This window comes from Ammospiza caudacuta, chromosome Z (assembly GCF_027887145.1).
Source record: "Ammospiza caudacuta isolate bAmmCau1 chromosome Z, bAmmCau1.pri, whole genome shotgun sequence".
Classification (NCBI taxonomy): domain Eukaryota; kingdom Metazoa; phylum Chordata; class Aves; order Passeriformes; family Passerellidae; genus Ammospiza; species Ammospiza caudacuta.
Genome location: NC_080632.1, coordinates 79,786,277 through 79,810,755, shown reverse-complemented (window position 1 = coordinate 79,810,755; position 24,479 = coordinate 79,786,277). Strand labels below are relative to the sequence as shown.

General features: G+C 39.1%; 1 protein-coding gene across 1 annotated transcript in view; it reads right to left on the bottom strand.

Moving 5' to 3' along the window:
- The window catches only part of UBAP2 (ubiquitin associated protein 2), a 170,734-nt gene that overhangs the window by 124,712 nt on the left and 21,543 nt on the right, over positions 1–24,479 (bottom strand). Inside the window, exons 3-8 of the mRNA XM_058823272.1 lie at positions 20,521–20,598; positions 18,809–18,919; positions 14,841–14,994; positions 12,992–13,069; positions 3,129–3,183; positions 1,868–1,971 (exon numbers count right to left, since the gene is read on the bottom strand). Of these exons, the coding sequence (XP_058679255.1) occupies positions 1,868–1,971; positions 3,129–3,183; positions 12,992–13,069; positions 14,841–14,994; positions 18,809–18,919; positions 20,521–20,598 (580 nt within the window). The remainder of the gene's footprint in view (positions 1–1,867; positions 1,972–3,128; positions 3,184–12,991; positions 13,070–14,840; positions 14,995–18,808; positions 18,920–20,520; positions 20,599–24,479) is intronic.

Below are 24,479 nucleotides of genomic sequence, written 5' to 3'. Positions count from 1 at the left end.
TTTCCATGCATGCATTAAGCTGTGTTATTGAAGTCCAGTGCAGTTGTTGGTGACGTACACAGCAAATATGCGCTTGACATCCAAACAGAAATTCCACACATCAAAACTCTGAATTTCCACCACTGTCAGCAGCACACCTCTCACAATGACACATTCATACTGTTAGAGGGATCTGTTAACCCACACCAAACTACCCTTATTCCTAGATTTCTTCCATTACTTAACACTGAGAATGAAGGACAAGGAGGCTCTGCCTCTGCTGTGACAGAGGCACATGGGGGCTACTCTGAGTTAGCAGGGAGGGTCTCAGAACACTTGAGTTCATTTTGGAAGTAGAGCACAAGTCATAAGTAAGCTATATCCTTACACCTGCATCAGCAGTAACAAACCAGTGATGCTCTACCTCTGCTCCAATCTCCTAATACCTTTCTTGCAGATGTTTCTTTATTTAGTTAACTTTATAGCTTCTGCAATGCTTGTGAGAACACCCCCTGCCCCTTGCTAACAGGTAGCAAACAATAACGTAAGAATCTCCAAAGGAGTTTCCAAAACATTAGGTATCTTCTTATTTGAAAAATTAATGTGAGTGAAAACAAAAGGTGTATTTCTGTTTGTGCTACAGCACCAAGTCATTTAAGTAATGCCTTAGAGAGATACCTATTTGGCAATAATGCTTCCATTAACAACCACTAATATACTCAAAGCCACTCTTCCACACTGGTTGAGAAGGCAATCAGAGTGACAAGACAGCTGCTTAATAAGCCTCCCTAAACTTTGAGCCTGTTGTTGTCTTCTCTAGTTAAGTGGAAAATAGCTTGTAAGACATTTAGAAAGCTGCATCTCAGTGGCTCACCGTAGAGCTCAACAGAGCACACGGTGCCCTTCAGGATCAGCTTCCACACTTGGCACAGGAGTCAATAAAAAAATCACCAGAGTAGGCTTTACCAGTGAAGAGATCAGAAGAGTTACCCATTGCTGCAGTTAAAAGAGAAACATTCAATGGCTCCCAAGTGAGGACAAAAACATATATGACTTTCTCCATTCTAACACATGGTTTACTTTGCCTTCATCTTCTATCACAGAACACAGGAAGCAGCAAGGTATCCTATTTTTCCCATCACAGATAAGCAGGCCACCCTCATTTCTGAATCACCATGAGACAACTGCCAAATGATTGCTTTCCAAACTATGTCAGTCTCTGGCCTTTAGCTGGAAGTGTGTACTTCTCACTTGAAACTTCATACAGAAACACATATCTGCCTTGATCTTCAGACAGGTCAATGGCTTTTTGGCTTCAATTCAAGTGACTACTTGTGCTTTAGTTAATAATTTTCCTCTTCAGAAGTCGCAGATCTTGGAACTCTCCTCCATCCAGAGACTCGCATCCTTACATTTCTGCATTGTGCAGATAGGGCTTCCAAAGCCATCCCAGTGTCACTGAGTGAATTCATACTTGTAAACTTTTTTTCTTTTTCTTCTTAGATATTCATATCACAGGCCTAAAGCCTGTGGACCAATCAATTCTAGGACTTATGCTCCTTAACTGCATTCAGTGAGATCTTAAGCAGTATTAAGATATCTAAACACTTCTTTATACACAAGGTTCTTCCAGTGACTCTTCAAATTCCTTTGTCCCCCAAGGGTTTATTGGTACTCTAACAAAAGAATTTCAAAATGCCTCCCCTCATTCTCACCAGAGAGACACAGGCTCTGCACATCAGCAGAGCTAAACTTAAAAATCATCTAGTATCTGTGTCACAAAAGATGTATACAAATTTTCAGAAGTGAACACTAACAGAATGGTTATTTTAGCTGTAATATGCTACAGGTCCTCATTCCAATCCTTCCACTTCTTGAAGCATCTTACCAGTTCCATCATCTGCATCATTCTGACCAGTCTCCCAGATCTCTGACTTTGTCCCAAAGCCATCAGTGGCAGAAGACTCCGTATAGTCTGCAGGATTAAATGTCCTAGAGTTTTGAAAGTTAAGAAATGGAAGAGAACACATGGGTCATTCAGTGAGCTTAAGTGTCATAATTTTTAGCTGAAGTTGTATTAGACTTAACATCTTGATTTCCACATAAGTTATCTTGACAGCTTTTACTTAAAAAAAATCTTCTATGAGCAGACAGAGATAAAAAGGGAGAAAAGAGAATAAGAGAAAAAAGTGAAGAGACTGGTAAACAAAATTCCTGTAGAGACACTGAACCAAAATAAATTCCTGAAAAACCACTTAACAGCTTCCCAATTCCTTCCAGTGTTATAAAGCATTAGTTTATACACACAACAATATGACTCTCTCAACAGATAAGTTTTCCAGCAGGTAGCTGACTGATAAGTGACCAGTATCATGTCCTTTCAGAGCACCAGTAAGATTATTTCAAAGTGCTCTGCTCACACTAATGCCAAAAATACACAGATGCAGCTAAAATGTGGAAAAGCATTATTGAAGAAAAAACCTCTTTCAGCTCATCATCTGCAGATATGAACAACAAGAATTATTAGAGAAGTAGAACATTACTCCAGTTCATCATATTACTGATGTTGCATGAAGTGTCATTAAAGGCAAACACTGAGTGAAAGCAGTGGAGGCTACATTTCTATAAGCCAAGTTATTCCAACAAAATTGAGAGTAAATTTTTAAGCTGCTGAATAACTTCCTCTGAATCTGTTTTAAGGTCCATATGAGTCCAAACAGCTAAAGCATGAGACCTCAAAAACAGAACCAAGTTTAGAATTGCTACTTTCAAGTTTTAAATATGTTCACTGCACATTCTACATTACACTGAAATGAATCTGGTTTAAAATTTACCTAAGACTATATGTAGCACACAACTTTCAGACTCCAAGGCACTATGTGGCTGCTACTGATAGCAGGTATGGCTCTGCAAGTTCAAGATACTAACAATGAATAGACATACATTAGGATTCTATAGGTGTGCCTAGTTAGAAACACTAGTTTAAGACCAAAATATTCTATTCATCACCTAAGAGATTTTTTAATTTTTGCATCTATATTGGCTTATTAAACATATAGGAATATCCATACATACAGTGGCAACACTGTCAATAAATATTGCCACTGTGTTTGATCCTTGTCAAAATCTGTGCTCTGCATGTTTCTTACCCCATGCCTTGGGCTGAAAACCTCCCCGCTCCTTTCCCTCTGCCACGTCCAAACCCTAGGAGAGAAAACACCATTTAACAGCAACAGCAGAGGAGCCACCAGTAACTAGTCTGTCACATTAAAGAATGTCACAGTTGAACAAAACTACCATAGTTTAAGTTAAATATAATTTACTTCCCAAATTCCCACACCAAATTTGCTTCCCTAACACACTCAAATAAGCCTTGGTTCATCTAAGACCCGACATTTCAGTAGGATATTCAATTATCTGCCATCTTTTCTGTGTCTCATGAAGTAGCACGTAGTGTCATTAAAAGAAATTACCTAAAGACTCATCCCAAACACTGCTACTGCCAACTTATTAGACATTGTTCAAAATTTTGTCTGGATTGTTTCATTCTTGCCTAAGATGCTCTAAAATCCCAGCCTCCCTGAGTATCCTGATCTCCCAAACAATTCTCTGTCACTCCTTATCTGGGAGGAAAAAGTTGAAAAACTCCATTTTTTTCCTTCTCTGACACTATCACCTGTCCACGCTCCTGTGCTTTTGCCAATCTCTGATCACACGTTCCTTCTGCCTCACCCTTCATCACAGTTACTGACAGGAAAATACCTAAATCATCTTCCTTGTTATCATCCACTAAAATGTTCATTTGTTTTAACAAAAACAAGTATTTGTTTTCTCAAATTTGATTACCAGCCTCAGCTTATGAGCTTCTTGATACAATTAATAGCTTAATTTTTGCACACAGTATATTGTCAACAAGGCATGAAAATTTTTGTGCTATTCAAGAATACACAAAGCAAACGTCTACAAAAAGCGTTACTAAATATTTCTTATATGCAATATATTTCTGCATAGATTACCTTCCCCACTTCTTCAGGGTTTTATGTAAGGCTTACCCAGTTTGTTCAAGTTTTTTTGAGGAGGAGTGAGAATATTATTTTGTATTGCAAGAACAGAAGGAGGTCAAGAGCTGCACTCAGAGAACAAAACCATGTTTATTTTAATGACAAAATTATGTAGCAATTGTAAGTCACCAAGCAACTGCAAGTTTATCAGAGCACACAAAAATGATAATCCTAAATCACCAAAGCACTGATGCCCATAGATCAGAACTACCCATGATGGGATGTTCAAAGTTGGATCAGAATTACTTCTTACTTTCAGGAGACCACACAAACTGAGCAATAGCAGTACCTCCAGGACATGGTAACACCAGTTTATCAAATTTCTACTTTAATGACTTTCTGTCTTTTGCTCTCACCACTCCCCTTACCCGAGTTCACTGTTTTAGTGACAAAATACATTTCTGGACCTACTTTTTCAAGATTTCTTAGAGGCATCAAAGCAGAGAAAAGATTCCCATCTAGCAACACACAGGATTTTGCTGGGATAAGAACATAGAATAGCGTAAGTTTGACACTGACCAGCTCTGTTATGTCTACATTATCTTGCCTTCGTTGCTCTCTTTTTCACAACTGGCTGGAGAGAAGGCAGACAGAGGTTATGAAAGAAGCAACAACTGCTGCAACCTGGCATTTGCCACCCTTCTTTACTGAGCCCATGTGTTTTTTGCCACAAACAACAGTGCCCCATACCCCACTGTACCCAACTGCCACCAACTTGTCCACTGAACCTTGTTGCTCAGCCTACCTACTCTTTTGCTATTCTCAGCCAAAATCAGAGCGCTCTGGATTACCTTTCTGTCCAGTAAGGTTTCTTAAGAGAAGAAACAGCTACACGAGTTTACCTGGGGATATGGTAGGGGCCATCATGTAATAAAATTACTTTCAATTGCTATCAATAGAGCATTAAACACCATTTACAGAAATTTTGCAGAAGCAAGATCAACAGTTTTCTGACAGCATGAGGTACAAATCCAACTGGGAGCTGCAAAACACAGAAACAGTCAACCAGAAACAGTTTTGAGTGAGACAGACATAAGGTACAGAGAAATAACTGAAATAGTTGTCATGAAAGAAGAAACAGATTTTACAAGAGGAGGTAAGTCACCCCAGTATCTCAAGTGCAAAGGCCTGAAGAAACAACCTTAGCACACTAAAGAGAAGGTGATGTTTTAGCAAGTCAGGCATACATAAGATACATGCCCATAATGGGCACAACAATCTACTGACTAAAAAAATTAATAAGCAACAGTTTTACAAATTGCAAAAAAGAAAAAATGCTGCTCCTGATGTTCCATTCGCACTCTTAGACTACTAGCCAGCAAAGCATTTTTTTATACCATATCACTTTAAAAGATAATTCTGAATTTGAATTTCAAGTGGATTCCTTTAACTTCTTAATGCTATGTCTACACTTTCAGTCAAAACTGGAATTAAGTTTTATCAACAAACACAAAAGAACTTTTCTAATAAAGGCAAAAGGGAGTACCAAATTACTAAATTCAAAGTTAGAAAACACATGAAAAATTCACTCAAAATATGGACAGTGAATGTTCACCACTGCAATATCATCTAACTCAGACACAGGATTTCGTACATCATGGTCACTAGTGCAAGATGCCAATGGAAAAGGCTAATATTCTCTTTGACACCACCAGGCCACTAGTAAAATCCTTAAATTTTCATGCCAAGAAATTCTCATGCTACTTCTCTCAGTTGTCAAAATTTAAAAATGGCCTTAAAACAGAAGGTACAGTCTTTTAAGACAAAGAAGTTAGTCACAAAACAACTGTGAACGCCTACAGGATATCTACAAACTTTTTATGCTTTTTAACAGTGACTAAAGAGTCAGTGAGCAGATAAAGCTTTCAGAATTCACAGCAGAAACCCAAATACTAAGCATGCAATCCCACAGTAATTTAAACCCATTTAAATTAGAACTGCTACAATTGTAGTCTTCCTCACCAGTGATCATAAGCTCTGCTCTTTTGTGCACGGACAGTTTTGCACTTTCCAGTGACTGAGCACTGAACAACTACCAGGAAACAGTATTTGCTCACTTTTGGATCAGTTCTCCAAACCAGCTGACACCTCGATAAATGCCAGAAAACCTTTACACAAAGACACCAAAAAACCCTGCTGTCTACAGTAACCATGTTGCCTGCCTCTTCTTTTTTGGGAGAGTTAGTTGGCCTGTCACCTACCACCTCACACTTTCCAAGTCCCTTAACTTCCAGGAGGATCTGCTCCAGGATCTTGCCAGGCACAGATGTGAGACTGCCTGACCTCTAGTTCCCCAGGTCTGCCTTCCTTCCCTTTTTAAAACAGAGGTTATGCTTCCTTTTTTTCATCAGTGGGAACTCAAATATGATGGATGGTAGCTTAGCCACTTCCTCTTCCACTTCCCTGGGGACCCACAGATGTATCTTGTCAGGCCCCATGGACATGTGCACTTTCAGATTCCTCAAAGAGTCTCAAACCTGATCCTCTCCTAAAGTGGATGGTTATTCTCCCAGCCCCTGCCTTTACCTTCTGTAATACATGTGGTTGGAAATTCATGTGTGGGAAAAGACCAAGGCAAAAAAAGTCATTAAGTGCCTCCAGCTTCTCCATATCCCAGTTAGCCAGGACTCCCATTTTCTTACAGAGAGGACCCAAATTTTCCCTTGTCTTCCTTTTATCACCAACAATACAACTTTAGGATTCCCAACCAGAACCCTAGCTGCTCAGACAATCTCACCTCTCTTTTCCTCCCATGCTACATTTATTTGCTTCCTCCTTCTCTGGGCTTTGGTTTTGCATTTGAATTTGTCCAGGAGTTCCTTTTCATCCATGCAGTTGGGGAAGTTTTGTCCTTCTTTTGGTTGGGATGCACTGCTCCCAAACTTGGAAGAAGGAATCCTTAGATATTAACATGCTTTCCTGGGCCCCACTTCCCTCTGGGGTTCTATCCCATGGCACTCTACCAAGAAGATCCTGGAAGAGGCCAAAGCCTGCTCTCCTGAAGGCCACGGCAGTGAGCTTGTTGTGCGTCCTCATCACTGCACCAAAGATCTCAACCTCCACCATTTCACAGTCACTGCAGCCCAGGCTGCCCTTGACCTTCACATTCCTCACCAGCCCCACAAGCCCTAGGCTGCAAACACACATTGCCAGCTCCTGACAGCTTTTCATCTGTAAGAAGTCCAAAGTCCTTCTCTGCAGGGCTGCTCTCAAGGAGTTCTTCTCCCCAGTCTGTATTTTTGCCTGGGATTGCTCTGACCCGAGTGCAGCATCTTGAACTTCCTCTTGTTAAACATCATGAGATTCCCCTGGGGCCCACTCCTCAAGCTTGTCCAGGTTTCTTCAGATGACACCCCATCCTTCAGGTGTGTCAATTGCACTTCTCAGCCTAGTATCATCTGCAAATTTGCCGAGGGTGCACTCAATCTCACTCTGTCAGTGATAATGATATTAATTTAAGAGCAACATTCCACGATAGAGCCCTGAGGGACATGACCTGTCACCAGGTTCCATCTGGACACAGAACCATTGGATGCATCCAACTAACTGGATGAAGTCAATTCTTTATCCACCAAAAAGCTCACCTTCAAATCCCTCTCTCTCTAATGTAAGATAAGGATGTCATGTATGACCATGTCAAAGGCTTTACAGAGATCCAGATAGATGATGCCAGCCCTTCCTCGTTGACTGTTATGATCACTCCATCACAGAAGGACACCGGATTGGTCAGGCGCAACTTGCCCTTTATGAAGCCAAGATAACCAAAGACACTCATCCCCTTCCCCAACAGATGGAACATCTCAGTCCCCAGAAGACCAGGTTTCTCAAGGAGAGTCCTCCGGTCTAAGAAGTGAAGTCCCCCTGCTGTGGCACAAGGCCTATAATCACCTGCTGATTCTCCAAATACAACTGGCCCTTTTGACCCCCTTTGTTTTTGACTGGAAGGATGGATGAAAAATACTACCTGCAAAAACTAGCTGCTGCAGAGTGTCTTATGGCCAAACCCAGGGCTCTGTAATCCCCCTTGATACTGTTCAGACTGCTCCTGGCTGTACCCCCTTGTGCCTCCATGAAACGACAGCAGGAAGTAACAGTCAGTGGACTGCAAGAAGCCTGGTAGTCTCGGTGACATCCCTGATAAGAGCCCCTGGTAAGCAGCACACCTCTCTAGAAAGCACAACATGTCACCAAAGGGGTGCCCCTGTACCTCTCAGAGGAACCTCCTACAACTGTCAACTGCTGCCTTACTCTTTGCATTTTTCTTCTCCTGAATGAATTCTAGAAAGGTCAGCACTTATATATAGCCCAGGCAGGTGGCAAGTTTTTCTGTTTTCACTAAAACCTACTAGGCGCTCAAAACACTCATCACAACCACTTCTCCACTCTGGTACCACCCATGCGTGGCAAGAATTGCTCTCCACATTCACACCATTTCTTCCCCCAAAGAAAATGCACACTTCATGGCAGTACAAGAAAGGTGGGTAAAAGCACAACTCAGATGGGACTAGCCCATTAAATTAACAACCTATTCTGCAGAAAATCACATCTGCTGAGCTTCTAGACCTAAATCCTTCCACTGCAACACAGGTGCTTTTTACTTAAAAATTCAGATTTTCCGGGTTTAAATTAGAGGAAGTTACTTCAAGGTTAAGAAATGGCCTGAAGAACAGCTGCAAGAAAAAGGAAATGAAGGCTGGAAGGACAAGCAACACTCTAAATTTGTGCTTATTTCTGACTACACAGCAAGTGAACTGCCTCATCTCTGCTCTGGCAGTGCCATCCTCCCAGCAGAACCTAGTTGACAGAGGCTTATTAATCCTTCAGAGATAAGGAGGTAAAGTGCAGAAACTTTATATTCTAGGTACTCCATATTACCAGAACAAACACCCAAGTTGGATTTAATAATTCAAATTACTTTTGTCTTTATTAGTCACCATAAAGCGAGAAGCAATTAATCAGTTTTATATACTGCATTTACTCTAGAAAGCATTTTTACAATTCATGCTGAAAACCTTCAACTCTAAAATTACATTTAAAGGAAAACAGGTGACTTGTTACATCTAAACTATGATAATCTCAAAAAAAAGTACATGACAGTTTCTTAACTAATGCAGAATGAGGCACAGCAAAACTAAGCAAACTTAAAATTCTGACTTCCAGAAGGTCTGCTCCACATTCATGTTTTATAAAAAAACAACATTCTCCTTAGTTCTGGCAAAAATAATCCAAGACATATCGTGTGCCAACTGGGCTAAGCTTTTAAACATAGCGAATGTTTATACAAGCAATTTTGGATACAGAAATTCAATTTGTTCAAGGATAGTATACTTTTTATGTCAAAAACAATGAAAAGCGATCAAGAATACAAACTGGATTATAATCAGATATCTACGAGAACAATAAGTTATTTTATTTTCCTATATAGCTGGCAGACAAAACAAGAGCTGGAATTAAAACACAGCAATTTTCCTTTCATTTTTATATCTGTTTTGTAAGAAAAAATCCCTGGCAGAACCCACATTTATTGAATGCTCATGTTGTTCTGGAATAACAAAGTAAAGAGATAAACAGAAGCGCAAGCAACAAATCTATCTTGCCTTTGCAAACCAGGAGAATTACTATACCTGAGTCTATAACAATTTCTATGTTGAATCAAAAAAAAAGCCTGAAAGCCCACCTACCTGTTATTCCTTTATAAGCCATGGTCAATTAGATATCCAGGGAAGAGCACATGAACTGAAATCACAGTGTAGTTTCTTTGGATGTTTTCCTGATCTTCAACTATTTGTGGCTTTGACTTCCTTAGTCAAAAATACTTTACATACAACAAAATCTTTGGTGGTTTTTCTTTTTCTTGACCGTGGTTCTTTTTTAGGATGCAATTTCCAAGTCTTTTTATGTTTACATTTCCTGCACCACATTATCTTACTGAAAGGAGTTCTTTAGATTCACTTCATGTATGAAGAACCAACTCTAAGTTCATCTTGAAGCTGTAACCTGCTGATCTCATTTAATATTCTCTCTACTGCATACTTGCTTGGCATGATGTCCCCACAGAAGTTTAACAGAGTTCTACCATACATGCACACAGTCCTCTCTTGCAGGCAGAAAAATCCTACACTACTTGCTCCCTACACCCCATAACTGCAGACTTCCCAGTACCTTCAAAAGCCTTCTAGCTCTACACCCTTTTTTTTTCTCTCTGCATCCTTTTCAATATGAAGAAGAGGAACTGGGAGAATCAGACCTGCACTTAAAACTGAAGATGCAAGAGCCCTAAAAACAGCAGCTTAAAAATAACCTGTGCTTGTAGTTTGTCAACTTGTACACAACACTGCAGGTGATTAAAATACAAATAAGAAAATGTTTTGATAGCTGATAATCCTAACACATAACCATCTGCCTCCTTAATTTCTTCAGGAGATTCCATTCTAGACAGTCACAAATCCTTGCTAAACTGACAAATATAATCACTTGGATACAATTACTACTCATTACCATTACAGTGTTTCTTACATTTAAATTAGGTTAATGCAAGAAATTTGGTTCTAAAAGGAAGCACAGATGAGAAGGCATCTTAAAACAAGATATTCCCTGACTTCAATACAAAGTCTACACTCTTAGTTTAACAAGCAAAGATTTAGCTTAGAGCAATTATAGCTGTGAAGTGTCCTGTTACACATGCTGTGATATATTTTTACATTCTGTTAATCAGTGAATAATTTGTATATGCTTCAAATCCCTGACGCCCTGCATACCACCACACAGTGGTGTTTGCACTCTGTTTACCTACTACCCTTTGAAGTTACAAGGAATATGACACGGCCATAAATGGAAGATCTACTGTCAGATTAAACTAGTGCCTTACACACCAAATGTGAAATATTCAGTATAAAGGTTTTTCCCTCTCAGTGAACAGCACACTATCACCTCTGTGTCAATCCCGTTTTAGCTATTTTCAGTTGCTTATCATTTTTTAAAATTATGTTTTGATACTGTGAAGGATTAATACATATGATGGCCCAGCAAATCTCCTAGAAGGTAGCCAGTAAGATAACTCCTGCCTGAGAAGGTAGCTTAAAATAGAGTGTGTTGTTCTGATAATTAACTGACCCCTTATTTCATATCCAGTGCCTAGATTTATACACACACACTGCATGAAACATTTCTAAAAATGGGTTCTGTGGTGACTACCAGCAATTTGTTTACTTTCAGCTGAAGTGTGTTATCTCTCATTTCATTCTTCTGTGTAACAGAAAAGAAAGACTACAGAATAAATTGGCAGGAAGCTTTTTATTATTATTATTTCTACTAATATCCAAAGAAAGAAGGCCACGTATCCCTGAAATTATAAGAACCGAATTACACAGATTTCTAAAACTTCCTGAGGATTTCAAGGGTTTGCACTGTAAAATGAATCAGGTACTTCCTACCATGGAATACACACACTTGTAATATAATGATCCTGTAATTGGCCAACAGGTTTATAACAGACACTTCATTAATATACTTTGCTCACAGTACAGTCTAAAATATTTAGGAGAGACATATAGTAATACTGTGTACATGAAGCCAGTGAATAGAAACTCTATTTTTCTATTCAGTTTCTATTTCTTCAGTTAGACAGGTCATTTTGATCTGATTATGAAGTTTGAGATATACTATATTCATCTAGAAAGCTATGGTTTTGACAACAAAAGCAGTGTATGGTTTGTAAGGTTAAAGCAAAAACCACTGCATTTGAAATTAATATCTAAGATTTACTGAACCATTTTTAAAAAGTCCTACTTTTATAATTATAATTTGAAAATAAAGGATTATTTTATAAAATAAGTAACTGCAAGACTCACATTCTACCTACTGAAAGTGTAAACTGTTAACATACCAAAAATCATAGCTGTGACCTATACCACACCTTGTCCTGCAGAGCTACTTTTCTGCACACACCATTAGGTTTTTGCTGATTCACAGGCACTCTCACACACAAACCTGTGGAAGTTACTTCTTTGCATCTTTGTACACCTTCAAGATGCAGATCTGGAGACAATGAAGCTGGATGTGCCTGTCTCTGAATGCCTTGTTACCCGACATTCCAAAGAGAAAGGAGTCCTTTGAAGGCAGAATTTTTCTTGAGTGAGACAGTACTTACAAAGTACATTAGTTCTGCTATACATTTCGTCAACTTAAATTATTTAATACACTCATCCACCCATAATCTGCACCATACATGGATTATTTATTTTCATTCCTCTGACTTTAAGGATAAACAAGCCTCTATCCACTGCAACCAGTGAAAATCCAATTCAAATACATATCACCTGATTCCACATCCAATCCATTTTCCCACTTCTTCTATATGACAGAAGTGGAGCTGTACCTACAACTCCACAGTACTCCTTCTCCACAGTTCTCTCATCAGCTCTTCCATGTCGAATTCCTTTTCATAGCAAAATGTCTCTAAGGTGGCTTGTTCTTTCTCTGATTGGCTACCAAAAGCAGAGGGCAAGCCTGACAACCAGAGACACCGCAAGGAAATGCTACAAGAAAAGGTACACCAAATCCTTCCCCAAGAGCCATACAGATGGTATCTTGTGCTCTCCTGCTGCTGAAGTACATCTTGAGGAACCCTGAGTGAGCACACTCCCACTCACAGGAGGCTGGCATGAGTCAGTCTGGGAAAACAGCTCTCCATAGCCAGTGCACAGCTGCCTGCCACACAGGAAATTACCATAGAAGTGATCTCTGTCAATTTTTTTTAAGTTGTTCCAACACCAAGAAATGATAAAGGGTAAGGGAATGGGATGTACCCAAGCACAAGGTGGCTGAAGTGCATATGGAATCAAAGGATAAACAAAAAATGCTTAAGAAGAAGCATTTAAAGAAACAAATGGGAGAGTTCCTTTTCAGGACATGAAAGCAGAGCCAGTCCCACAACAATGCCACCATCTCACCTCTCCCACGGCCACGTTTCCCACGGTCTGAAGGCCTGTCTCCTTGATTGTTGTCCACTCCATTCTCTTCAGCTCTAACTGTGGAGAGAGGACAGCTTAAGAGAAGCGTTAGAGATTGCTACATGAGACAATACAGCCATTTGCTTAACCTGAACCCTTCAAAACAAAAGGCAAAATTTTCAGGTGGGATGGTCAACAGATCTCAATTACCCCTCTTCTTTGAGGCCTCGCTAGAAGCAATTTATCTTTCCTTGTTTCCTTTGTACTGGACAATTAGGAAGCAAAATATAAGAAGGAAAAGTCCATCGGGAGACAAACCTCTACAAGCGCCATATTTTGCAGCCTACACTATTTAATGAGATAGTAAAGACAGCTGCCTTATTCTGTGTTTCCTAGATAATGCACTGGTTGACAACAGTGAAAAAATAAAGGATAACCAGTAACACCAACTCTTCTCCTTTTTGCCCATACTGCATCCCTGTAGAAGCATGGAAAAGGATTTCTCTTCTTTATTTATAACAATGATGACTGGGTGAAGGTAAGTAGAAGCATGGAAACAGATTTTCTCCTCTTTATTTAAAAAAATGATGACTGGGTTAAGGTAAGGGACTAAAAAAGGTCTGCAACCTAAGTGGTTTGTGGTAAACTCCCGACAAGGTGCTTTGGAATAGAGCTGGCTACTTGAAGGAGAAAAAAAATTCCAATAAAACTGGCCTCTTGAAACACTCACTGCTGAGACTTTGTACTGCATTTCTCCTAACAGCAACAACAAAACCAAAAATGCTTGGACATAAAGTTGGGAAGAAAAAAACAAGATTTGATAATCACCTGAAATTTCTTTAATTCTAGTTTACAAAAAGAGAAAGGCAGCATATGTCTCTGGTAAAAAAAAATTTGCCCTTTGCTTTCATTTTGATTGATTTAATTTATACTTTTCTAAGTCCAGCTCCATGTTTTATTAACATTTTTTCATCTTGACTTTACTCTATCCTACAAAAATTCACAGCATCTATATTGGCACAATAGTTGAATATCTTCCAATTATGAATAACATGAGTTGGCTAACACTGTAAATGTTTTTCCTGCTTATAAGTGCAAAGCTAAACATATTGTATCCATTCTGATTTCTTTTCTCATCCATCAGTGTGGCAAACAGCCAATACAGACAATGCGCACAGCTTTGAGAATGCTGACAAAACTTAGCTAAAACAAGCAACGTGTATCCGATCATGATCTATTGTGACTCTCTCTAACTTGGAAATATCAGTTTGCTTTTGTACAATGTATTATTGCAACTGTAGCAAAGCTTTCAATGTTTCAACTAACAAAGAATTTTCTCTGCTGCAGAAACTCACCTTTGGTTGATTTATGTGAGAAATATATTTAGAGATTAATAATCATCCCAGTGTTTTCATTCCCCTTATGAGAAGATGAGAACATCTTCAGGTTCTCCCACTCATAAAAGGAGATGGAGTCAAAGCTGGATAATTTTTTCATTAAAAGAAATAAAAAAGTGTATCAGCTGTGCAGCGACATACTTGTTCTCATGCAGACTTACAAAGAGTCAATTCTAAAACTTACATGAAGAACAGCAAATTGTACAAGATCAATTAATCAAACAAGACCAGAGACTTACGTTACACTGAGTGTCTCCGAACAAGTACTGACCATCCCAAACCCAAGTCACATAGACAGACCAAGCATACCTGTGGCACAAACAAGTTATGATCCCTTCAATGCTGAGCTATAGTTGGATGGATTTTGCTCCATTAAGCACTCGCTCTTAACTCACTCAGTTCCAGCTGCAAGAAAAGCATCTCAATCTTTAAAAATTAAGCCCTATACGTACACTCTCGTCCACGGCTGCCTCCTCTTCCCCGTCTGTTGGAACCTCCCCGTCCGCGACTCACTTCTCTGTCCCCTCGTTTCTCTCTGTTCTCTTTGTTTTCTGAACCTTCCTTTCCAAGGCTTTTCTTCTTTCCCCCTACAGTCTCCCAAGAAGTCTATTTGGGTAGAATAGAATTAGATACAAAAGTCAAAAAGGAGGAGACACCTCTCAATGCCCACTTTCTACCCCACACCCCTCCAGTTCATGGAAAAAACCCAGGTATTTGCATAATGTCACAAATGCAAACGACACTGATATAAATGGAAAGACAGGCTGTATTTTTGCAAAGAGATGATAAAAAAAAAAAGTTTTTTAAGTTTGATTTTCTTAGGGAATATGAGAACCCCAAATATTTCTGGCTATAATAGACTTTTACTAGTTCAAGGAAGACTGGAACTATTGCAACACAGAACATCTGCAAGGTACGCAACAGTTTTCCTCTCAAATACATCCATAAATCTAGCATGGGAACATGAACAAAGCTATCTTTTTCTCCCAGGGAAATGAAAAAGAAAAAAACCAAAAAACCCTTGTAAGTATCATTGAACAAAAGATTGATGAGACTAAGTATCTGGCCTAAGAGGAGGAAAAAAAAAGCGCCAAACAGAAAAGAAAAATTTCTCATCCAGGCACACTAGAATTTAAGCCCCAGATGACAAAATGGCAAAACAACAGCTTGGGAGAACTGATGGTAAGTCAGACCATCCACTCTTAACAGCTATAGACCATCAAACATAGCAAAATACAGGAAAAGCTATGTCTAAACAAGACACGGGATCAAGGTCCAAATATCAGGCTTCTGTTTTAATCTTAAACTCAGTTTCAAAATAAATTCAAGGATGTTATAAGCTCCACAGGAGTATCTGTAGGAGTTGAAAATAAAATTACTAAAACACTTGCTAAGAATAGCTCAGCCACTCATATATTATGCAATTCCATGGTTAGTCTATTAAGCCATAGCTGCAAAGCAAGTAAGAAGAAGAAAAGGTATTATTTGCAAATCATTAAGATGGCAGGGAGGTTTTCATGTATGTCCCCATTTCCAGGAGCTTACAGCTCAAATAAGATATTAAATATCAGAATATTTGCACATACAAATTGTTGTGAAGCACTGAAGTATGACGTATGACAGGCACCTACATCAAACAAAAAAGGTTGTCTACCAGTAATTTTAAGTCCTGTCTTATCTCTCAATTCCACCAACAGCAACTCAGTAGCCCTGAGGAGCCAGACCATGGCCAGCTAGTTCAAGCTGCCTAGGAAGCCAGTGCAAGGAAGAAAGCAGGTAACAAAGCAGTTTACAAACACAATGTTATAAAGTCTCCTTTGAGAGAATAAGAACAAAGAGAACTGTTACTCTCTCATTTTTTGACACAGCACTGGTGAGAAAGAAAGGTGAAATCACTTTGCAGTTCCACCTCCAGTATAGAACACTAAACCAACTTTGGTGAAGTCCAGCCAGAGCTGATCAGAGGTACAAAACTACACACATTTGAACACCACCACCTTATCCCTGAGGCAGAAAGCTGCTTCCCCGAGTAAGTACCACATGGCATCACCTACCACAGCTGGTGTAACTGCACTGAAACATTCCTAGTGCTTCACACACCTCTCAGGAGGAAAGATACCTGCACTGACAACTGAACAGCCAAGTCTGTAGAGTTCAGAATGCACTAATTCACTGATGGGCTTGGTGCCAAAATATCTTTGACCATTTCAGGAAACACCCAAAACTGGATAAGGCTGCAAAGATGAAGAGGAAGCAGCTTCTCCTGAGTGAGATTCAAAATAACTTAGGAAGGATCAGTAAAAAGATGATCACGAAAGCATCAGATCCATGCTTTCCCACAATACAATTTTGAGGAAAGCCTTGAGAAAGTCAGCATGACGTTTAAAATAGAGGATGGTGCTACCTCTGAGCATGGGGATCTGTCACACATTGAGCTGTCTGTCTTTCTGAGGGAGGTAACTGATTAAAATTTCAACTGACAATGCCTGAGGCAACCCAAATGATAGCAGTGGGTCTGACCTTTGAGAAAATCTGTAACAGATAATTCTTGTTGTCCTGTTCTTACATGGAAAGAACAAAAACCCGAAAGGTCTGTTTTGTTCTATCTTCAAAGGTTTAGTAAGTAAAACACAGCTGAGCATAAAATGGATTTAAGAAGTTAAATAAATACAAGCTTAGGCAAAGAAACCATGTCCTTCTCTACTCATACACAAGCCTCTAACTAGCCCAAGCCAGACTGCTACAACTGCTGCAAAAGGAAAGTCTTTACAAAGTCACATACTTACAGCTTGTAGATCACAGCTTTAAACCCCAAAAGCAAACAAAAAAAAAGACTAATACAAAATTGGCTGAGTAACAAATAAACTATAGACATTTTAACTATCACTCCTTACTCTTCAAATTCCTTCAGTTCAATGGACACATCTTTCAAATTAAGTTTAAAAAAACTGCAAGTGCATCAAAGTAGAGTGAGACTAGAAAAAGAGATTTGGAAATCTTCATTCAGAATGTGTAGTACCTCAGCTTACAACTTTATGTCATTTTCATGGTTAAACTGTTCTCAAGTATAACGGCCTTAAAACAAATCCTTCCAATTGGAGGCCCACAAACTTTCAAAAATAAAATTTTTCACCCATCAATTAATACTCCTTCCTCCTTGACTCCTTCAAGTTCTCTATATTTGTTTCTGAGTTGTATTTTGTCTACAGAGAACAGTGGGTTAAGAAGGACTTGTCAAAAGTGCAGAACATATCAGTATCACTTGTAGCTGATGAATGAGTTCAGAAAGCTTTTTCTATGTCATGATCAGTTACAACAAATTGCTGAAGTAAAAAACTATTTAATATTCTCTACCAATCAGAAAACTACTTTCAACTAAAAAATGGCAAACATGGTAAGTCTGAGAGAACACAGCATATCACCCAGACAGATTTAAGTGAAAAGCTCTCCTCTATTTCCAGTCTGTCAATATCATACACTTCTGTGTTTAGAAGACCTCAACTCTGATAAAAAATTATAAGGACATAGAAAAGAAAGTCCCCTCAGTCAAAATAGTGTGTGTCCCAGATTAAGGGTGTGTGAGGGGTGAGTTTCCTCATTAACAATAAACCAGAGTACACATCCTGACAAATCACAGGAAATACTGAGTGTTCAGCATCAAGAAAGGAAGTCCAGGTTACCTTTCCAATTTGGAGGAGATAGAAACTAATTTAAAAACAAACTGTAAGAAATCTCTCCAGCAAAAACTTCAACTGCAGTAAAACGTATTTTCTTAGTATCTCTTGGGAAAAAAATTCCACTGTGCAACTTCTTAAGCTACATTATTTGTTGTTCCATACACATAGTTTAGTCTCCTCCTCCTGTGTTTCAATTAAGCCATGAAAATGAGCAACACAGTTAAAGAAGCAACTACTTGTTGCATCCTTTTCTGCCATAAGTAGCATTACCAGTGCAACTTGCAGATGTGGACATCTCCTCCAACTTCAAAACTGGCAACCCACACCTACAGAATGTGCGTAACTTAAAATACCTGCCTGCCCTTGGGTTTACAAAGATTGACCTTTGTAATGGTCTCAGGCCTCAGGAGGGTCTACACAGTAACTACAAAACCTGCAGCAAGAAACAGGCCTGTGTCTGAGGGAGCACTGAGTTCTGCTGCAGAGTTAAAACTGCTGTATATAAATGAAAGCATATGAACTCTGCAATAGACCAGCTGAACACCCACAACATTTTCCAGATTCAGCCTTCTCCAAGGTATGCATGCAGTAGAGAAGCTGCCCTAGTTTCCATTTCCTCCAAAAGAAATTGAATGGAGACACAGAAATTGAAAATTTGTGAAACATGACTTTCCCAATGTCCTTCTAGAAGCTGAAAATCACAGCAAACAGAAGGCGTAGTTTAACATGGAAGTAAAACTTACCGTGTCCGAACTTCCTTCCAGCAGTATGTTGATTGCTCTGTTCACATCCCCATTACAATCATGTAGTGCCACTATGCATTCATCCTGGTTTTTCCCCGTCACTTCCATAAGCTGGCAGTAAAAGTCAGACATGTTAAAATATCTAAATTACCATCATAAGAAAGTAAGATCTAGTATGACCACAAATTATAACAAAGTGCATAGCTACCATGTCAGAGTAAAACTAATATCCTGAATAAAGTAATCTGCATTGTACAGATCTGCTTAGGATTCAGACAAGAGAGGAAGAAGCATAAATTAATTGGTAATCAAGGAAGTATTCTTTCACACTTTTTCTGTTCTGTACGCTTGCAGCAAATGCTGCCAGATCAGTAGTACGTTAAGTGTAAAGGACAACAATAGTTTCAGTATCATCCTATCTCTTTCTCCACTAAAACTGCCCCTCTTTATCCCAGTGTGAGAAAAGACATATAGCAAGACATAGCAGAGAACAGATCTGCCTGGAAAACCATCCAGACTAAGAAATACATTATCTTTCAGACAGACTAGCTCCCTTGATCCACTTCAGCATAAGGCCACACCACAGTCACAAAGGCGATTAAGGAGATCTAGTTCTGAATTATGCTCCTTGAACTCATGGTGTATATCCTGAAGAGTATGTGTCACACGGCATTCAGGAAATTCATCTAAAGAACAAAACCTACATGAGCTAGAAATACATATGCAGAAGGTAAAACAAATTCTATGCAGAACTTAATTCATCTCCTTCCCACCAGCACAGGCACAACCACTATTGATGAGGGTCCTTTGGCTTCACAAAGTACAAGGTACCATTTTTGGCAGGTCAACAGAACTAGTTTGTAACAAGAACAACAAAAAGCATTTAACAACAAAAAGTGCTTCAGATGAAGTTTTAGAGATGAAAAGAAACCAAGAAATCTGCTCTTTTGCTGCATTTATGCATTCAAGCTAATTCTTCCCTCCTGGGTGCATTCCTAGGTTCTTCATGAGCTGTGATGTATTCACCAAGACAAAATCACCAATAGCCACAAGAGACATCCATATTGTCAGGACTGCTTGAATTAATGGTCTCAGGTGTAAGTAGATAATGAAAACTTGATTATCTAACACCCAACACTCACCATCGTAGAGGTGAGAGATTTCATTTATACACTGTAATTCTATAATTTTAATGCATACACAGATCTGTGAGGTAAGATTATTTATTTTTTAAAATAACACCTTGATTTATCTTTAAGCTATCGTTAGACTTTTACTTTTCCTGAAAACTTCTGAGATATTAGCAAACTCAGCTTACACAGGTGACATTTTTCTCGCATGTACTTGAGGACAAGCTGAACGCATTCTTCATTCTGACAATCACTAATCATCAAGACCATACTAGAGAGATACGCTGAGGAAGAGACATCAGCGCAAACTGATGTCTGATGGTTTGGCTTAAGGGTTTGTCAACAAAGTTTGGTCTACATAGTTTCCTACACTGAAAACCACACCGTCAGAGCTGTATTACCACAAAATTTTTTGTAAAAAGACTTTACAGTGCAATAAGAGCACCTTTTCCTAGTTAAACTTATGTCTTTCTGAAAAAAGTTTCATCTAAACCAGAAACAGATGCTCCACCTCCAAAATGGAAGCCAGTTCTAGAACATTTTATTGTGGGACAAAAAAATTTGTACCAATAAGAAACATACTTGTTTCACTTTATCTTCAAAATCTGCGTCATTCTTATCGTAGATCATCTGAGCAAGGCGAATCTGTTCTGCTGTTGCCTGAAAAAAAGATAATATCCAATAAAGTACACAAAAGGTAACTATACTTTTTAGAATTATATCCCAGTGTCCTTGCTTGTTCCTATGGGTTCTCAAAAAGAACATAACACAACAAGCACAGAGATGCTGTGGGGGAAGGATCAATATCTTGTCCATTCCCATTTATAGTTTTAAATGTTATTTGGGATAACAGCAATTTTAACAAATTCTAATCTATTTGAAATACAGTTAAAGGTCACTGTACTGACAAGACTACCATATAATACCACAGAAGGACCAGGGAAGACTACATTTTAGCTGCATTAATGCTTTCACTTTTATTTAAGATCTACTACTCCAGTATTAAGAGTTTTATTGTACCAAACTGGCAATAGTATCTCTAAATTAACCGCATCTCTGACGATCTCTGTTCCCATCCTCTTCCACAGCTCTCCCAACAGCAATCTGACTCTGTAGTTTTATTGAGCACTTAAAAAGACTTGGGTCATGTCTCAAAACATTGCCCATGAACAGCTGCACTGGTTTTTTTTACAAGTGAATACTGGTCTCAGAAAACTGGTAAAGCAATTTGCTATTGATGAAGTACCTGGTGCTTCTGCAACATTTCTGGACAAAAATGCACACTGGCAACTTGCACGAAAGCTGAGACTGAAGGAGATGCAGTCAAGTACAAAAAATCCAAACATACTACGGCTGCCCCTGAGAGAGAAAGGACTCTAACACAGATACCACATCACACACATCACTTCACAGTGTGGCATCTGCAGCCTATAAACTGCACTCCCAAGAAAATACCAAAGAACACTGTGCACTACAAGATCCTGGACCTCATTTGACTTCTGCTCAAAGGGAAGAGGCTACTTTTGCATATAGAGAAAGCTGATACTGAAGAGAGCTAGGACTCACTATGCGGCTGCTGAGCCTGCAGAGGTTCTTCTTTCTTGAATGGGATCAGTTCAACTGCTGGAATTTTTGATGGAAAGGATTCACCCTAAGCAGCTGGCTCGATCTCACCTTTTGCCATCCCACTTTACAGGATACACACGTGAAATTCTGTGCCTCACAAGGTTAGATCTAATCAGAGTCAGACTGTTTGGCTTTCAGAGTTTACCACAAATCCAAGTTCTAGAGGAGGCCACCAAGCACAAATGCTGAGAAGAGTCTAAAATTACTCCAACGAACACCGCCAGCTGCTTACTTGCTGAAAAGTTACTGCAGCTGCCACAGTTCCTTGAGGGAAGTGACATCTGTGCTCAGAGACAACGCTCCAAGAGAATTAGCATTTGTAACAGTTGTACACTCTGGGTTACTTCACCTTTTCAGCCTGTCATGCTGACAGCCTCGTATGTCACTCCACTGGGTAAAAGGGGCTGCTCTGGAACTCCCCAGTTCCACCTTCCACAGAACCCTGTCAGTGTGGTGCTCTGAGCAAAGGAGGTTGTTCTTGGTGACTGCTGAGAACTCAGCAGACAGCAGAACCAAAACGTCTACTGGCTTCAGGAATTTAAGTTTTGTTGATCCATTTTCTCACTCTGATTACAGCCTCCACAGACACACTGAGACTTTTAAGCAAGTGAAGAGATTTTCTTTGAAAATAACCAGAGCAAAGACATTCAGACAATATAACTTCTGTAGAGATATGATGGCATATCTTACCAAAAATCAGGAATCCACTAAGATTTATTTTTTCCATAAACAAATGTTTTCTTCAAGCCCTCGTTAGAAAACAAAAACATACTAATTCAAGTAGAATTATGAATATGTGACAGCATCTTCAGTTTTCCTGTGTAAGCAGAGAGCTTAGGAACTTGTAGGTGCAATACCACTCATATTTATGCCCGTGGATTTCACCCAGATGGAACTGAAGATTCGGAAGAAAAAAAAAAAAAAAAAAACCACCAGATGACTACAAAATCATCAGACCACTGCCACAAAGAATTCTGGCCTTTCCTCCAAAATGTAGTGGTTCTTTATTTTGAAGGTGCCATTGTTCGAATGGATGCTGCATCCTAACCAAGAGTATAATTAAGTTTTAATTGTGACTAAGAAAGTAGTAGTATATCAAAACAGCTGAACTTTACTCAACCTTACAAGATATAGTACCTTTTCAGTAGAAGAGTGGAAGAAATTTTAAACTAAAAGCTTCAAACTACCAGAAAACAGAAGTGTGCCAAACCCAAGATTAAGTGACAGTAATAGACATACATCTTACAATAAAATGGCACATTTATTATCCAGAAGCAATGTAGTAGAAACATGATGTAATTTATTAAATAATTGACATGATGATCAATGTTATATTTTGACACTGGAATATCCATTTGGGAAAATACTATTCTACATTCAGAAAAATGAATCATTGGTGATTAAACAGGTAAATCCAGAGACTTCTGCTGATCTGCAGACTGAATAAGCAGAAAGGTCCATCTAGTATCTCAACAATTAAATATATGGAGCATTAAAACATAACTACTATGTATGAAATAACCACCTTCTCCACTGAAGTGATCAAACCAGTATCTATTATGCAAAAGACAGGATAAAAGGACAAAATGCAGAAAATGTCTTAACATCTAAAATCAATGAATCCCATAGTTTGGAAAGGTCCTACAGAGATACACCATGACCATACTCTCGGTAATTTTTTTTTTACTTTTAAGAGCAGGAATTACCAGTGTTCGAGCTTGTGCCACTTGCTCTCTGAGAATAGTTAGTTTCTACCTTTCCTATACCCTTTCATAAGGTACCTGAACAGAACACACTTGTCTTAGTGGGCTGAAAACACACAGATCCCTGAGCCACCCCTCATTTCTCCTGTTTCAGTCTAACAACCATCTTTGCAAATTTTCACTGGACTTCCTCTTATTTGCCTATGTCTACCTCATGCCAGGGAACCCAATCAAGCAAACCACTCCAGTGCTGTCTTGCAAAATGTTGAAAAGGGGAAGCCACCACTTTTGCCAGGCTGCTCACTATACTTCTGCAGCCTTATTTTAAAATAAACCAAATTCAACTCACTTGTTGAAAGTCACTTTCTAAATCCACACATTAGCATGAGTCACCACTATGCCAAGCGCTGCAGCTCAAGGAGATGATCAGGGTTTGGGGTCACATGATTAATACTGTGCAAAACAGAGCAAGAGGGTCTCCATATTAAAGACCAGTCCAAAAAACAACAGAAGGCAGTAGTTCTCTATAAAGCTCATGTGTGTATCACCTCCAGACTGATACACACACGCCAGCAAAGAACTGAGACAGTTTTTGAAACCAGACTAATTCTGAGATGTATCTGTCAAAAGAATACTGAGTTGCCAGAAGCAGAAACATTCTGCACTCTTTGTAACCCAGACAAGCACTCAATTACTGCTGCCAAGAATCAGTATCAGTAGGGTGAAACTTAATATCCACCTAACAGATACTGAAAATTTTAGTCTGCTAGGGGATGACCAGTTCACTTGGTGGGGTCATTGCACAGTAAGTTTAGGATTTTGTGACTTGAAGAGACACTGAATCATGCTGTAGATCACAACACACATCTAACGAAGCTTCTCCTACCCATTCAAATTTCTCCCTTGACCAGAAATCATCTAGCATCAGGAGGCTGGCAGATAGAAGAGCTGAGATCTGAGGACTGTGAGGTCACAGGAAAGAAATCCTGACACAGGCATCAAATTCCTCACTGACAGGAGACATTGCTGAAGAACACAAAACTCATTTAAAGACAACACAGGAATAACTTAACACTGTGCTGCATTACTAAGCAATTAATGCAAGTAATCAAGCATAATCTTCCAAAATAAACCATGTATTTTCACCCCATCTGCTTTCAGCTTTTACTGACTCAGGGAAGAAACTTGTATCATTACATTCTCACTTTCAAG